At 36.0% G+C, this 17,999-nt stretch overlaps 1 protein-coding gene across 2 annotated transcripts in view; it reads right to left on the bottom strand.

The window, feature by feature from the left end:
* Window positions 1-17,999, bottom strand: part of Cep290 (centrosomal protein 290) — an 86,185-nt gene that overhangs the window by 43,601 nt on the left and 24,585 nt on the right. Inside the window, exons 17-29 of one of the 2 annotated variants that reach the window (XM_021173991.3) lie at window positions 17,836-17,948; window positions 16,894-17,652; window positions 16,566-16,658; window positions 16,217-16,301; window positions 15,624-15,766; window positions 14,929-15,093; window positions 13,933-14,082; window positions 12,859-12,974; window positions 12,410-12,512; window positions 12,091-12,321; window positions 8,752-8,925; window positions 1,600-1,711; window positions 59-264 (exon numbers count right to left, since the gene is read on the bottom strand). In XM_021173991.3, coding sequence (XP_021029650.1) covers window positions 59-264; window positions 1,600-1,711; window positions 8,752-8,925; window positions 12,091-12,321; window positions 12,410-12,512; window positions 12,859-12,974; window positions 13,933-14,082; window positions 14,929-15,093; window positions 15,624-15,766; window positions 16,217-16,301; window positions 16,566-16,658; window positions 16,894-17,652; window positions 17,836-17,948 — 2,450 coding nt within the window. The remainder of the gene's footprint in view (window positions 1-58; window positions 265-1,599; window positions 1,712-8,751; window positions 8,926-12,090; window positions 12,322-12,409; window positions 12,513-12,858; window positions 12,975-13,932; window positions 14,083-14,928; window positions 15,094-15,623; window positions 15,767-16,216; window positions 16,302-16,565; window positions 16,659-16,893; window positions 17,653-17,835; window positions 17,949-17,999) is intronic. The other variant, XM_085843120.1, reaches the window with a different exon arrangement.

Genomic DNA, 17,999 nt, shown 5'->3' with positions numbered 1-17,999 from the left:
GAAATAATCCAGTGTCTACTGTCGAATGTATATTTACAGGATAAAAATTGTATCAAACCTCAGTGAACTTGGTTTCCAATTCAAAATTACGTTCTTCCATTTGCTTTAATGAAGTCCTTAAGTGCTCATACATTTTCTGACAGTGTTCAGCCCTCTGCCTTTCATTTAATTCCTTCATCTCCAACACAGTGATTTTCTTTGAAATAGAAACAATGTCACTATTTGTCATTGATTTCTTTGCCTTATCCATGTTTGAGTCATTTCCTATGTGCAACAATACAACACGCAAAAGATAATTCAGGAGAGGTGTAAAAAAATAGCACAGTTCTATGACTTTCTGAATTAAGACATAACTGTATTTTATTTATTTATCCCTACCTCTATGATGCTTATCTGTGTATTCTTTCTAGAATAAACATCTCCATTTATCAAATGACAATAAAAACTGTAATGTTACTGAAATAATCATGTGACGGTCAATGTAGAGCTGTCAGAGGTTAGAGGATTTTAACAAGCAGTAAATAAACACTTGTTCTGGAAGTGAAATTAATTGCACTGGGACAATACTGGACATCAGTGTGTCTTTAGACATATAGGTGCAACAGTTTTAAAGTTGCCAAACACCAAAGTCAACAGTAAAATCTTAAGTGATATGATTAAGAAAATCTACAAGACAATCTCAAATCATGAGCATTATTTTGGGTATTATAAGCATGCAATATCAAATAATATCATATCACAATTTTATATTCAATAATATGGCAAGTCATGTATGGATGAAGATCTTTGTAGCATTATAAATAATGGCAAAAGTAAAAAATATTAATACTTTAATCATAATCACTCAAACAATATGATACTGCATAAATTTATATAAGAAAAATGATTAAAATATGGAAATATTTGGAATTTCTAATAAATTGGTGTAAATATAACAAGTAATGTTTACTATTTAAAATACATAAAAATAAAAACATACATAAGAGAATTATGATGATATACTGCTGCAATATAAATCCTCAAATTTTCTTTGATATTTCAAGGTAAAAGTTATCAGACAGTATACAACACATAAACTTTGTACTGAGAAAAACATGTATTTCAAAATTATCATTAGTTTTTACTGTAATGACAATTAAAACAGGTCTTCATGTGGGTCCTGTAACAATTGGAACTGGGGTCTTTCTCTGACTCAGTTGCCTGTCATTGGAGCCCCTTCCCGAGGTGGACTGCCTGGTCTGGCCTCATGGGGAGAGGATGCTCTTAGTCCTGCTGTGCAGAGTGGTACCCAAGTGGGGCTTCACCTCTCTGAGGGGAAGGGGAGGAGGTAATGGGGGAGGGATTTGTGAGGGTAGGACTGGAAGAAGTGTAGGGAGGGTTGCTGTAATCAGGATAGAAAGTGAATAAATAAATTAATGAAAAATAAAAATAGAAACAGCTAATGTTGAATCATAAATTTGTAACACTACATCTATGTATTCTGCTACAAAAAAGAATTTTTCAGTAAATAAAGAAAAACAAAACAAAACAAAACAAACAAACAAAAAAAAGCACTGTAAGATATTTATCACTTAGTATTCCCAGGGTAATAAGACTCACCTAACTTCATTTCTTGTTCCCAGGCCTGTTCAATGGTATGGAGTTTTTCCTTTGTAATCTCCAGCTCTTTACTGATAGCCTCCATCTGTTCTTTTAGCGATGCATTTTCACACTGCATAGAGGACAGACATCACAGATGAGCTTCGATGAAATAAGGATGAGAGCCACAGAAGCGACCGTGCTTTGCCTTGACTGTATTCAGTAGCCTTAAAACTCACAATCTACATTTTACTCTAAATAAGCCTCATTATAAAAAGATGAGAATAAAAAAATCACAAAGTGAAATTAGCTAGATCTAGAAATTTTTACAAATTAGTTTCTCACACATCATACAAACATGAGAGAGAGAGAGAGAGAGAGAGAGAATAGTTAAACTCTTGTGTATAATACACCTGACTGTAGATCGCCAAGCATTCATTTTTACCACTGAACGTTCCTACCCATCTTAACTAATAAGGACGAGCGAGGGTTTTCCCAACTTTCGTAAACTAGAGCCTCCATGCCTCATTCACAAGCACTTACGTGCACAGTGCACATCCCTAGCACATCATCTGAGGCAGGTGCTAGATGTTAACAATAAAAAGAAATAAGCCAAAACCCCATAGTTCACAGGCTTCTCCATTTGTGGTGTGTGTGTGTGTGTGTGTGTGTGTGTGTGATAGGAGTTCGGGGAAGGTAAACAAATGATGGACAATAAGAAGGTAAATTAAAAACTGCATCAAAAACTTCTAGACCTAGGAAGCAAATATACATGGTTCAGAACAAGAGGGGAGGAAGCAGGCATATCTATGTAAGAGCAGAATTTATACTAACACCATAAGTATGAGAAGAAGCCTGTCTTGCCAACCAATGGGCCATGAAAAGAGACAATGTTCAGCAAACTCAACTGCTCTAAAGCAGTGTTTCTCAGCCTGTGGGTTGCGGTTCCTATGGCAATTGAAGGAATCTTTCACAGGGGTCACATAACAACCACCAGAAAACAGATATTTACATAATACTTCATAACAGTAGCAATATTCCAGTTATGAAGTAGCAATGGAAATAATTTTATGGTTGGGGATCACCACAGAGAAGGTTGAGAACCACTGCTCTAAAGCAAGACAAGAGCTGGAAAGAGCAGATAAGGAAAACGAGATTCAATTAGGAAAAGACTAAATATTAGAAGACCTCTGCAACAACAAGCAAAATTAAGAACCTAGGACTTCAGATTTTGGAATTTAGAGAATGTGAGTTTCAATGAAATATTATCAATAGTAGGTTGGCCTATGGGCACCTGTATGGGGGATTGTTTTAACTAACTTTATTAATAGGGATTACACCATCCATTGTGGGTTCAACCACTACCTAGGAGGCAATTTGCAGAAATCAAGCTGAAAACAAGCCAGCTAGAGTGTATTCACCTGTCTGTGTTCTTGACTGTGCATCTGATGTGACTAGTTATTTCAAGTTGCTGCCTTGAATCCCCTTAATCATAAGTGGTTACCTTCACTATGTCCCTTAAATAAGCTCTCTGATAAGATGCTTTTGGACAGGGGATTTTATCACAGCAACAAAGAAGAACCTAGGACAGGAGCATCTGCAATATTCATCTGGACTTACCATTTGCACATCCCTAATCTGAACGTCTGAGATGCAAATGCGACCCAGTCTGAAATCATTTCAGTGGCAATCGGCAAAACTTGCACTTTAGCACAGTAACTTGAAAATAAGCTAATCAACAATACTCTACAGTTACAAAGTGTTAAAAAATTAATAAAATTAGGGGCTGGAGAAACAAAAGGGGATGTTATAATTAATTATACAAGATGAAAATGAATAAAATATGATTGTTTTGTTAAGGAATAAAAGTATACCAAGTTTTATATACAATGAATATAAAATAAAAACAGAGGCCTGAGGGTCTTTTAAATATATTGAGGGTTTTTTTTTTTTTTTTCATTTTGGGGTGTGTGTGTGTGTGTGTGTGCTTTTTGTCTCACTAATTTTCACTCCTTTGCTGTTTTGCTTGACTATTGATTTTCTTCTTCCTTTTGGGTGGAAGGCTGTTGTTATTTTTCCTGTTTTGTTTGTTTGTTTTGGTTTTGTATTTTTAAAGAAAGCAAAAGAACACAAAGTTGAGTGGGGAGAAAAGTGAGTAAGACGTGATTGGAGCTGGGAAGCAAAACTATGATGAAAAGACATTGTGATTTTTTTTTTAATAAAAATAAATACCATACTACTCAATTTCCCTTTTTACCTTCACCTCACATGGCATTGCTCATATCCTATCCTCCCTGTACCCTAGGTCTTTAGTCCATATGCCAGATGTCAGAGCCATTTTCTTTTCTGTCTTTCTTTACTACCGTCTAATTTTCCCCAATTTCAATAGTATCTTAGTGCTTAAAGAATAAAAAGATAAAAACAAATCCTTTTGTTCATTCTATCACAATTTATATCTGTTTCTCCTCACCTATCAAATTTTCCAGTTTCCCTCCTGCCTTCCATATTATCTGTCCAGTGTTTCTTTTTTTTTTCTTCTACTATTTCTTTATATTTTGAAATCTGATTTTTATAGTCTACATTCTCATGACACTTTACTCTTAAAAGGTATCAACATTTTCCTGATCACTATAACCATGGCCCTATATTCATATTCTCTCTCAATTCTATCCCTCAAACTCCTTCCAGAATAAATTAGCAATAATTCTATGATTTTAAGATCACACGGAAATGCCTTAAACATTTCCTCTTAAGAAGTTTACATTTCACTAAAGGAGGCAGACATGTAAATACATAGTCATGATGTAACATAAATAGTAGAATTTTGTATTGCTATAGGTAGCAACCATAAAGAAGAAAACAAAATTGCTTTCTGTACGGGGGGAGGGGGAGGGGGAGGCATGGCGGGAGGGGGAAACAGCAGTAAAACAGCTTTGAAATACAAATAAAAATTACTAAGATAATGAAAAGAGAGAAAACATGGTTACAAAACAGATGTACAAAATGCATATAAGAAAAAAGAACCACGATGCAGGCAATAGGAGCTCAACGTCTAAGACAATTTGTGAAATTTCTAAGAGCAAGAAATAACCTAAGGTAAATAGAGAAATAATGCTACCTTTTGCCATTCAGTTGAAGCCTAAATATGGAGAGAGTGACATGATGATAGTGTTTATGACAATCATTTAGTGGCAGTGAATTAAAGGAGGTTTAAGTCTGGAGATAGCAGTATGAGAAACTGCTGCAATGAACAAGGTATAGACAATACCATTAAAGATAGGCTATAAAAGATGTGATTATCATGTTAAAATTATAAATTAATTGAAGAAAGTATCGAAGACAAAGAAAATACTAACAGATTCCCACTTCTCTTACTTTTGTTTGCTTGCTTGAGACAGTCAAACTGACAGTGGCCTCATTCGTATACCGTCTAGGCTGGCAATGGACTCATGATCTAATTGTTCCTAACTCTCAGATGATGAGATTAAAGGTGTATGTATCCACACCAGTCTCTAACAGTTGCTGTAACTGGATGATGGGCTTCTGTAGTAGAAAGGCTAGCCTTGAAATACTGAGCTTTGAAGTAGCTGTCAAGCAGGCCAGAAATAAATTGACTATTTAAAAAAATCTTATAATCCTAAAGGGGTCACAAATCTCTTAAAATCTCTAATACTGAGGGATGGGCACTGGACTATGTTGTCTTTAAGTAAATTTTGGAAGCCTTGTTGAGCAACAGACAATAGTGAAGAATGACATGTCCCTCTTCCAAAGTTATAGAAAGCAACAGAATTTCTATCTTCCTATTTAGACAATAGCTTGAGACATTGAACTATACACTAAGAGTACCAGGCTGTGAGCTCCACTCACAGGCACACACTCTAGGAGACAAGCCCACCTGAAAATGAACCCTTCTCTGAGCCCTGGCTGGGGGCCATATATGTGAGTGAGCGTTTTCACACTGACCCCAGTACCCCTGCCACTCCCATTGTCATTTTCCAATGGAATATTTTACTGAGAATTATTTTTCATCCAATACATTCTGATCAGTTTTTCCACTGACCTAACTGTCATTCTGAGTCCCTCGATTCTTCCTAGCCTAGATAACAGACACTGCAGAACAAAGATAAGCTATCTGTAGCATGCTGACCGAGTTCTGATATCCAGAAGCCACAGCAAGAATAAACTAGGTATTTTATTCCCTAAATTTTGCATGCAGTTTTGTCACATCGCAACTGGAGGACACAGGTATTTATCAAGCATGAGATGAATTAATGATTAATACCATATAAGTTAAAAGATAGTTATTAAATCACAAGGTATATGAACTTTCCAAAAAGCTTTTACTTTAATTATGCATGTGTGTGTATGTGTATGTAGCATGTACATGTGAGTGCAGGTGCGACGCTCCTGGAGCTTGAGTTACAGGCATGTACCTGACCATGAATTGAATGCTGGAATCTGAACTCAGGCCCTCAACAAGGGCGGCAAGCACTCTTAACTACCATGCTTTCCCTACAGCTTTAGTATAAGCAGGTTGTTTTATTTATATATATTAACGTTAAGGAGTAATTTAAAATAAATTTCTTTGAGAAAACAGAAAAACTAAATTAAAAAAATAATTCACTGAAGGCAAACAATATGCCTCAGCAAGTAGAAGCAAGCCTCCCAGACCCTACCATGAACTGACTCCTGAAAATGATTTGACCTAAACGCGCACACACACACACACACACACACACACACACACACACACGAGAGAGAGAGAGAGAGAGGGAGAGAGAGAGGGAGAGAGGAGGAGGCACACACAATAATGATAGTGAATAAAATTTAAAGAATTATTAACTGAAGCCTAGAGATGAAGCTCAGAGTCTCATTTTTAGCATTAGATAAACAGAAAATATTATTTCAAGATAGTACTAATACATAATGACACAAGCTATTTTGTGGAAGTCATCAGAAACACAATGTTTGATTTATTTTGTGTGTTTCCCTAAGCGAGTAAGAGCTTGTGAGCTAACTGAATTGTTTTCTATTCAATGCTTGTGGATCTTAAAGGAGACAAAGCCTAAAGGCACATACCTCTATTTCTACAGAGTGGCCTGTAGCACATACTTCTATTTCTACAGAGAGGCCTGTAGCACATACCTCTATTTCTACAGAGAAGCCTATAGCACATGCCTCTATTTCTACAGAGAGGAATAACAAAACAAAAAACAAAAACAGCAACAACAACAAAAACCAACCAACCAAAAACCCTTGCTTGCTTATATAAAACAATGTAGAGAGTTGGAATGGAAAGAGCACTGACTGTTATTATCAGTAACTACAGTTCCAGAGGCTCCAATAACCATGTGGTACACATACAGAGATTAAAAAAAAAAAAAACATAAAAGAAAAATAAATCTTTTTTTTTTTTTTTTTGAGGCAGGGAAACATTTCTGTAGATGGATTTGCACCTTCTAGTCTCAGTATCCAGGAGGCAGAGACCGGACCTTCAGGGCACACTAGCTAGGTAGACTACCCAGAACTGGCAAAAATCCAGGTTCATTTCACTAAATAAAAAGTGAGGAAGCCAGCACTTGGGAGGCAGAGGCAGGTGAAATTCTGAGTTCGAGGCCAGCCTGGTCTACAGGTTTACAGAGTGAGTTCCAAGACAGCCAGGGCTACACAGAGAAATCCTGTCTCAAAAAAACAAACAAACAAACAAAAAAAAGTGAGGAACAATAGAGGAAGCTATCCAACACCAACTGCAGGTCTTCACATGCACATACGTGCATATTCTTCTGCACAAGGCAATGTGCCACACGCATACAAACACACATCCACATCCACACGGAACACCAAGGATACAAAGAAGGTTAAGAGTCAAGACAGAATGTCTAGTCTGCGTGAGCCACGTGTATGAGGGCAGGCACACATGTGACTTAACAGATGTGCAGAGGTCTAAGGACAACTTTTGGAAGTCTGTTCTTTGTATTCACTTTGAAATAAGCAGTGTATTTTTATCATTTCTGCCTCTGCTACATATTGCAGACTAGCTGGCCACAGGCTTCTAGGCAAGGCAGTTTTCCTTTCACTAACTTCCTTCTTGCTATAGGAACAACGGTATTACGGGTCCATAATAATTGGCTCCATTAATTAATATAGGAAAACCCATCTTGACTGTGGGGACAGGATTCACATCCTTATTAGTGGAAATGACTATATAAAATGGAGAAAGCAAGTTGAGCAATAGAAAATATTAATTGGTCTGCGTCTTGATTGTACATACAACATGACCAGCACATTGAGATCCTGCTATGTTGAATTCTACCATGATAGACACTATCATGATCTATGAGTCAGAACAAACCCTTCCTTTTTTAAGTTGTTTTGATTGAAGTGATTTAGTATGGAAACAAAAAAGAAACAAAGACATATGTATTCCAAGATCCAAATGACTTGCCAGGTAAATGTTTTTATATACTGAGCCATCTCCTTCATCCCCGCCCTGATTTTTAGTATTTCCATAACATGAAAGGATGGAGAACTGGAAAGCTCATCCAATATCTAGGCAATGCCACTAATAATTCACCCACAGTCAAATAGATCCATCATAAGAAATAGAATCTAGGGGCTGGAGAGATGGCTCAGTGGTTAAGAGCACTGACTGTTCTTCCAAAGGTCCTGAGTTCAATTCCCAGCACCCACATGGTGGCTCACAACCATCTGCAATAGGATCTGATGCCCTCTTCTGGTGTGTCTGAAGACAGCTACATAAAATAAATAAATAAATCTTAAAAAAGAAAAAAGAAATAGAATCTAGGGATTCTGAGGATCAGAAAAGAAAGAAATGGATACAGAATAGCATTTCCCTCTTTAATTACTATATCCTAGCTGTGCTTTGAAAGAAGTTTGGCTTAGCTAAATCATACAAGAGCCATAAGAGGATGACCTAGATAAAGTCAGCATCAAGTCATTTGCAATTATAAGTACATAGCATGTCACATGTTGGTATATGCATTGATACCCAGGATAAACCACAATTAGATTATAACTATTATCATACCTCCAACATTATTTGATAAATAAGAACCAATTTTAATCATTTGAAATCAGCAGAATTCCTACAGACCCCAGGATGCCCTGAAGTAAATGACGGGAATAACAAGGTTTAAGGTCATAGACACTCACCTCCAGGTGTTCTAAGTTACTTGTTCTTTGAACAAGCATATTATCTTTCTGCAAGATGTCCCTGTACTTAGTAGTCAGCTCATTGTACTGCTTATTGGCTAGTTCTAATTCAGACAAAGAAACACTATTATCTATAACTTTCTGAAGAGCTGCAATCTTGAAGGTGGCCATTTCCTGAAAGAGAAAAAAAAAAAAAAGGATACACCAAGTTAACTTTGCATATTTTTTCTGGCAAAGCCTCAGTCACTTTTTAAAAAGAAAATTCAGCTGAAAGCAAAATAGTTGAAAGCCATTTGAAAAATGTGTAATATTTCCTATGCTATTCTTTCAAATAGGAAACAATATTTGGAAAGTTTTAATTAAGGATTTAAGTGAGTCCTTTTATAAGTTATGACAGAAAAAGGAAGTACAATTAATTTGAGAAAGTATAATGAACAGAAGGCATCCTTGGATACCTTTTCTAAGTCATAGAGGATTAAAATCCACTAAGCATCTGGCAGTTTAAGTGACAGAATTAATGAATGCTGTCTATGTCTGCTTTCTTCAAGTGACACAAACGCAACCTTTGGTTCTTGTTATTGACTGATTAAAATATCTAACTAGTAACAATAAGGATTTAGTTTACTTATTTCATGTTTGCTATAGTTTAATATAGGATATTCCCCCAAGACACATGTTACAATCTGATTCTCCAGCACGGTGCTATCAGGAAGTTGCACCAACTAAGACGTGGGGTCTGGTGTAAAATGTAACATCACTTGGGTTGTGCTTTCAAAGAGGATTATGGGACCTTTGTCTTTGTGCCCTCTTTTTCTTTTCGTTATAATTGGCTATGAAGTGAGAAGGTCCCTATTACCTGCCCTCTTACTATGATGTATACGCGCGCGTTACCACAGTCCAAAGGTAATGAGGCCATGCTCCCAAACCTTCAAGTAGCTGAACCAAAACAACCTTCTTCTGTTTCTCAGTTTAATAATCTGAGGTATTCGGTAGAGTCCCGGGAAGAGGGTAACACAATATTCTCCGATAGCTCTGAAAAGTCATTAATGAATGGCGTGAGGTGGTTTGATGAACACCAAAAAGGTGCCGGGACTCTTTCCAGTTCTTCCCAGTGAGATGCCCATGACAAGGAAGTACAGTGATATCATGGGAGCAACAAAGAACCGAACCGCCCGCTGAAGGGGAGACGAGGCACTCATAGTTCCAGACTTAGAAGTCCTGAGTGTAGCAAACTTTCTATCTAATTGAAACAGCTTCTCCTCATGTAAATGAGTATATACTCTTCTACCTTAGAGGGATCTGGTTTCAGTTTGCAATGAAGGTTGGTTAAAAGACATGAATTATGTCTTGTTTCCGTTAAAATATCCTCTTTTCTTATTTTCTATAAAAAAAAATCATGAACCCTAAAAACTGTGGTTGAAGAAAGAAGAAAGGAGGATGGCAGAAACCTCCAGCTCATATTTTTTCACACTCTGTACTGGTAAAACTTCAGAAGGGTCCAATCTGTTTTAAAAGCCACAATAATAAAAACAAGAGCATTTGTAAGTCTCAAACTTCCTCATCTGAGAGAGCCAGCTCTCACGTGCCAGTCCAGGTGCATGTGGCTGTTTCTGTTGCAGAAGGGCTCCCTGGAGGATATTCTGTTAGCGGGGTAGCAGGGCAGGGGCAGCAGCTACACAAATGTTTTATATATTCCATTTCAACTCAAAAATCCTAATATTGAAAGTAAAAAGTATCATTTCAAGTTACTAGAATATGTTATTTTTGCCAATGTATGTTCAGTGAGATAGATTCCAAGGAACATAAGAACTTTAAAGCAGTTTTATGATATATTAAGAAGTATTACAGCTGTTATTATTTTTAATTAATATATGATATATATATAAATAATTACTTTAATCTCTCAGCTGTATGTAAAATAGTGAAGAACATAAAGCTACAAAGTTAAATATGAATTCACATTCTAAAAATGTACACTTCATGTTGTCCAAGGAAAGAGAGAAGCAGCAATGATAGACATGGTGTAATAAGTTCTGGGTGTGGAAACATTTTCATCTCTACAACGAAACAGGGCTCTTTAAGGAATTAGATTACTTTATAATCGAGCAGAAGTAGTATCTACGTTAGGTCTAGAAAACATTATTATGCCAGAAAACACATCAAGCAACGTTTTAAAAAACAATGGGTCCTCGCTAAAATAACTAACATACATCATGAAAAGCCTCTGATGAGAATTAACAATTGAGTAGGATGTGCCTACTGTTTAAAAGTCTGTAAAACTCTCATGATAGGCACAGAAGAACTTCATGAGGAAACAAAGAAATTACCCCAGAATCAGAGCACACACATGTGCACATGTGAACACACCTGACTACACCTGTACACCCGCCCTGCCTACACCTGTACCCATGTGCACATACCTGAGTACATTTCTACACACACCTGCCTACATCTGTACACATGTACACACACCTGCCTACACCTGTACACACGTGCACACACCTGCATTCTATAGCTGGTGGTAAGGAGAGATCAAAGCACTCGTCCTGCTTTACAGTGGGGGATACACTTCCAGAGTACGAGATGCCCTGGGTAATGACAAGAAGTTTTTCACTTCCTAAAGAATGTAAAAACACTTACGTAATGGGAAAATCGTGAACACCTATAACAGGCACTAATCATGAATGCTAAAATTATTTAAAAAAATAGAAAAGGAGCCTTTCTTTAAATCATGTGAAAATCTTAACACTTAAAAATGAAGGTATACATCAAAAAACTATGTAATTCCCCACAAAACACCATCCAAACCATGATACCCTTTGAACTAATGATTATTGTTTAAGATATATTCTTGCTAACGCTATTTAAATTGAATCAAACCCAGGCCTCAGAGCAAAACTTGATACAATCAAAATAAAATAAATCAATTAAATATTCTTCAGAGAGAAAAGTATAACAAAGCAAAATAGGTTGCTGTATTTGGGATTTAGGACATGTAACCATCAAATTCAATAAATGCATTATTCATCATCAAATCCTAGAAAACCAAAGAAAACTGAATACAGCCTACACATTAGGAAAAAGGGAAAACTGTCAGTGTTCTCAGTAGAATATCATTATTACAGTTGTGTAAACAAAAGCTTTCCATTGTAGAGATGCACACTATAAATATTTAGGAGAGAAATGTCAACAATTTAAATGTTCCTACAAAAAAACTGGATGAAGTAATTACACCAAATGTCAATAGACATTAACCGTTAGCCCTGGTGATGTATGCACATGATCCTCACTATCATCAGACCCAAAAAGTTCCTGAGCAAAGAAATAAGTCAGAAATACCTTGAATCTTTGCAAACTTCCAAGTTTTTCAGTAACTTCGGCTTCCATGGCTATGACGTCATTCTTGTGTTTCCCGTTTTCCTTTCTCAGATGCCGCTCCATCTCCACTAAGGTGGTATACTGCCGGATGAGGGACTTCTCGTTCACTTGCAGAACGGTGATTTTCCTACTGTTTTCTGAGAGCATTTTCTTCATTTCGTTCGAATCCATCTGAAGAGCACTGAGCAAATTCTGGAGAAAACCACAGCGACATTACTGAGTGAACGGAGCTGTCCTCATCTGTACCTGCGGCCAAAACGGTGCTCAGAGCTGCACTTACATTATACTCTTTTACTTTCACAGCATCCTGCTCAGCTTGATCTTCCAGTTTTCTCTTCTCCTCTCTTATCATCTCAGAGTCTGTTTTCCAAATATCCTTTTCACTGTAACAAATACAATAATGATGAAAAAGAGAATAAAGTAAACCGAATACAGTGCTTAACCACAAGAGGGATACATTTAGGTTATGAGAGCTTTAAAGTTTCTCAGAATGAAAGACACAGACGGTAAAGTCAGAGCAACTTGCTCAGTGCCTCACACCTACCAAATGTTGGAATCTGACTAAACTCTATCAGTCCCAGATAAAGAGAGTTAAGATCACTAAGCTAGTTTAGAAACGTGTTGAAACATGTTCTCAGCAGTGATTAAATGGAGAAGGATCAATACTTTATTTTGTGACTGTCAGTATAATAGTAAACTATACTTATAAAGTTTTCAAAATATAAATACCTTAGATATTCTTTATATAATAAACTTTGTTGATGACGAATCACTGCAAATTTTCTGTTATAATCTTCAAGAGAATCTTCTAAATGTTTTAATTTCTTTTCTTTATTGTCTAGTTCCTAAAATTTGGTTTATAAATAAGAATATAAATAGCATTAGACTATATTTTGAATTCGGAAACTGCACACTCACATTCCAAAATGATTATTCAAACTCTGTATTTTCAACATTTTATAAGGTAAAAAGAATGAGGCAATACACATAAAAAGGTCTATAAGACAAGCAAATTATTCTTTTAAATATGGTAGCTGCAGTAAGCCCACAAACTATCAGATCCACAATTCATGTTAAGCACAACTGTTTATCAGACTGACAAGTTAAATACTCAACTTCTATTACTTAGTCACATATTCTTTACCAACATATAATACTGTGCCACCACTAAAATTAGCCTATTTCTCTTTAGATATGGTAAAACTGTGGTTTTTACAGTAATCATTTGTTTAAGTGTATTTTGGTGGTTTTGAGTAGATTTTTCTAAGTACAATAATAGGTTTAGTGATGTTGTAGACATTAAAGTGTAAATGAAAATTTGAAAACACCTCATCAGCTCCTTTTAATCCCATTATACAGATAGCAAACAGTAAAGCAAGTACAGGGCACGTGATATAATAGAGTGAGTACCCTACCAGCTAACAGTTTACACAGGAAAGGGAAGCTTTTCTGGTGATGAACACAGAAAGAGACAATTCTAATAACAGCACCCTCTGAACAGCACCAAACCTTACCATTTCACTCTCTCACTTTTCTAAGCAGCAATAAACACAAATACTCAGCTACTTCATATTACTGTTTATAATTCTTCATGTCCTTCTATATTTCAAATGAATAACACATAAGTGAATGAAAATCATGAACATATTTTATATGTAGGTAAATGGAATAAACTATTTATATTAGTCCAGCTGACTATCTACTAACAATCTATTTGTTTATTCTAAGAATTAAAAAAAAATTCATAGACTAAATTCAGAAACATACTATCAAAACTGTCATTAAGACAAAAAATTTCAGTACCTGCAAAAGATGTATTAAATATTCATTCTGAGAATTGATGATATAGGCACTGGATGGTGCTATCCCATCGGGTAAGTCTATGCCTTTGTAAACTACATTGGAGCTTGCAGATTGACGTAAAAGGTCAGTTTCTTTTTCAAGGTGATCAATCTGGAAACAATCCAGGAATGATTATTGCATTTAGGAAAAATACAATGCAGCAAGTTATACTGACATGAATCAACTAAATTAAGTCTTAATTTGTCTTAGGAATGCCTAAAATTAGATTTAGAGCTATCCCATTCTCTTTTATAGTACAAAGAACTTATTTTTCCACATCATTTCTTAAAAAAACAATGTGCAGAGGGTGAGAGATGCTGAGATGTTCAGTGGAGCCAGGACTCAAGGATCTACGTGGAAGAGTGTGTGGGCAGAAAGGTCATAAGGACCTGTGGTTGTGGATGGCTCCAAGAACACAGCGTTTTCAGACTCAGCAGGGCATATGCACATAAGAACTCATTGAGACGGTTGTGACACCACACTCTGTATCTGCACAAGAGCAGCCTGACAAAACCCCAGCACAGAGGAAAGGATCAAGTCACAAAGTTCCAGCCCTAGTGAAAAAGCTTTCTAGTTGGTAGCTTCCAGGAGAGAGAGAAAAAAAATCTGTTTTCTTTAGTAGAGAAACCCTGGGTGATGAAGCACACCCCAGGGCAAGCACCATGTTCAGTAGCTAGTCGGCCATCCCAAATCAGATTCCATGGTTTGTCCATGTTTAAGACGGAACACAAATATGAACTTAAGAAGGATCTGAGAAGGGCAGTATATGATCAAAATATACCATATGAAATTATCAAAGACTAGAAACATTTTTCAAAATCTCCTTTAAAAACATGTGGTCTTAGGGTTGAAAGAACTCAAAGGACATCTTCCCCTCATAAAGCAGTGTTGTTAGGAAGTTTCCTATTAAAAATAATCATAGGTTTAATATTTTCTTATATTTAATAAAATTTTTACCTTTAAGTTTGCTTTTACTAACTGCTGTGAATAATTTACAGCCTCTTTCCGAGATTCCCTGAGTTCTTGTCTTAATTCTTCATTCCTTCCTGTAAGTTGGTCAACTTGGGCTTTTAGATGCAAGCTGGCATCGAAGATTCCTTCTGCATTCTTTGATTCCATAGCCTTGTATATTTATATTATGTATTATAAATGCAATGAAAAACAATAAAATCATAGTCAAGAAAAATATGCCTTTAAATGACTAATCATCTTTCCATGCTCACTGCAATGTCCAATAAAATGCTCATTACATTTCTTATGAAGTAATATTTATAAAAGTTTAGCATATTTATTACACAGTGATTACTTCATTAAAATAAATAGCCTTTAGTAAATATTTATAGATTAGAAAATGATCAGCACACATGAGCCAGCTTATTAGCTGAGCAAATAACTTTGACTCCTTCCATATCCACATCCTCACTCATCTATCAAGCAGAAGCATCAGTCGGCCAGCCTGTGGACGCAGTGATGAGCAGCCATAGTGGGCACCAGCTACATTTGCCTGCCATAACAGGCTATACCTGGAATGTATAATTTGTTCTTTTTCTTCTGTTGCTTTTTAACTGAGTATTTTATCACAGCATCAAAATGAAACCAATATAGGAGAGGGGTTGGCTGAAGGAAGACATTAACATGAAAACATAACTTACGTTAACCAGTCTTTCAAGACTCGGGATGATTAAAGATGTTTCACCTCCTTTCACATCTGAATCCTTGGGCATGTCCTTAATAGCTTGCAAAATTTCTTTCATACCTTCTTCAAGTTGCTTATTTTCTTCAACTAATTCTTTTACTGTAATTATAATTTTTTCACATTGAATGAATAGGTCTTTTCTACAAAGTATTATTTCATGTTCATGACAGATTTCAAATGGAAAAAAATTTGAAAAACAAACATGGAAATAAAAAATTCAACTATAATTTCAACATAAATGCTGAATTAAACACCACATCTGTTTTAGTAATATAAATATGCAAATATGTAAATGAAAATTAATATATATAAATGCAGATATATATGGTATAGCTCTGTCCATTAAAAATCTTTAATGTTTTTAAGTTTACCTTCACTTGAGCATAAAATATGTGACACAAATTTTCATAAAAACTGGAAATATTCCATAACAATAAACACAGCAATATAAACTACAAAGCTAAGTAACATAGACTGAGCTATATATTATAAAGGCAATTAAAGACTTAAAAAATAGGAGCAGATAAGAAAGACATAAGAGTGACTTACGTTTATCCTGGAATTTAGCAATTACTGCCTTACTTCTTTCTAGATCTTTTTCCTTCTCAACCAATTCTCTTGAAAGAAACTCATTCTGAACAAAGAGAGTAAAAATGTATTATATCTCAGTAATAAGCAGGTTTCAAGTTAAAACAATGCTTTACTGATTCATGTTTGGCCCACCAGAAAACAAGCTAGAGCAGCATAGCAGCTATAAAGTCCAGAGGGCAAAACAGAGATGGCCAGTCTCTACCACCTCTTTCACCCACATTCCCCATGGCAGGGCACAGAGATGTACAGGGGTTTCTGCCATTAGTGTCAACTGTATTGTTGTCTTCATGGTCGATCTTTACACTACCTGTTCTGCCTGGCTTCTCTGATGGTCAAGTTCTAATTCTGCATTTCTACTCTGCTCTTCTTGGATCAGTAAATCCTGAACTATGGTTTCATTCTAAAGAAACATTTAATATATTAATTAGGGGAATCAACAAATTTAATGCTAATATACTGCAATTTTAGATTTTTTAAAAGTATAGATTTGTTATACATGAGTGTTAATGTGTAAGTAAACAGAAATCTTTCCAGAATTTTTTAGAGAACTCCAGTTAATAATAATTAATAATTAATAATAACAATAATAATAATAACACAGGAATTGCATGAATTTATTTGGAAAGGAAGCTCACCTGAGATCTAAGGAATACTAGCTTGTGCTGTAGCTGACCTGTAAAATTTTCAAGGGGGTGTATCAGAGATGGTTTGGATTGTGCAGTAATGGGCACAAGATCTGAAAGATTAACTTGGATCTTACTGCTCAACATCTCAGTTTGTGAGGGTGATTCACTTTGTCCTTTATCATCTTTCAAACTGAGATCGGCATGCTTTATTTGAGAATAGAGCTGGTTATCTTCTGATGTTACTTTATCCACATCATGGTCATACGACTGTTGAGGAAATATTGAGGAGCTCTGCCTATGTGATAATCTCTGCATTAATTCTGCAGCTGCTGGTGATGCTTGAAGAGATGAACTGCTCTTCTGTAGGAACCTGGTTTTCTCTAGACCTCGATGGTTTCCTGACCCTTTCTTCATATGGTCATCAGAGAGAGAGCATAAGTATTCACTTAGTTCTTCACTGCTGTCCTTACTGAAGGTACTGACTAACGATTCTAGGTTTCTCAAAGATCGTAGACATGGTGCTTTAAAAATCTCCCTTATTGTTATAGCTTCTGGAGTTGCACTGCTGTCTTTCAGTTGCATAAATGAGGAGCATCTGGTTAAAGAGACAACAGGGTCCCCTGCACTGCCTACACTCTGATGGATTCCAGACAGCATTCTCGATAAGGATCGTGTGGCCATGTTCTCCTCTGCCTCACTTTGATCTGACTGTAGAACACTGAATGATGGTCTCCTATGCAGCAGCTCTGTTTTAGCTGAACTCTTAATCTGTATGCAAAGTAAATAATGTCTCATTAATCAATCTTCTGACCACCACGCTATTTAAGCAAGCAAAAATTATTATTTAATGGCCTAAGGGGGCAGAGGTGCTAAATGAGATTAAGTGCAGAAAATACCCAACTGCTAGCATTTTTCCTTCTTCTTAAGTCAGAGCACTACTGTTGTATTTACCTTTGATTGTGTTTCATTCATATTATTGAGGCTCATAAAATTTAGTTTTCTTCCTCCTATTTTATTTTCATAAGAAAAGGTTTCAGATAAGTTCAAGTCGTCAATGGTTAATCCTACAAGACGAAAGAAATAACAAATAAGAAGCAGCAACAACAAAAATAATA

This window comes from Mus caroli, unplaced genomic scaffold (genome assembly GCF_978045245.1).
Source record: "Mus caroli unplaced genomic scaffold, Mus_caroli_1 scaffold_9, whole genome shotgun sequence".
NCBI lineage: Eukaryota > Metazoa > Chordata > Mammalia > Rodentia > Muridae > Mus > Mus caroli.
This window is presented reverse-complemented; position numbering and strand designations above follow the sequence as displayed.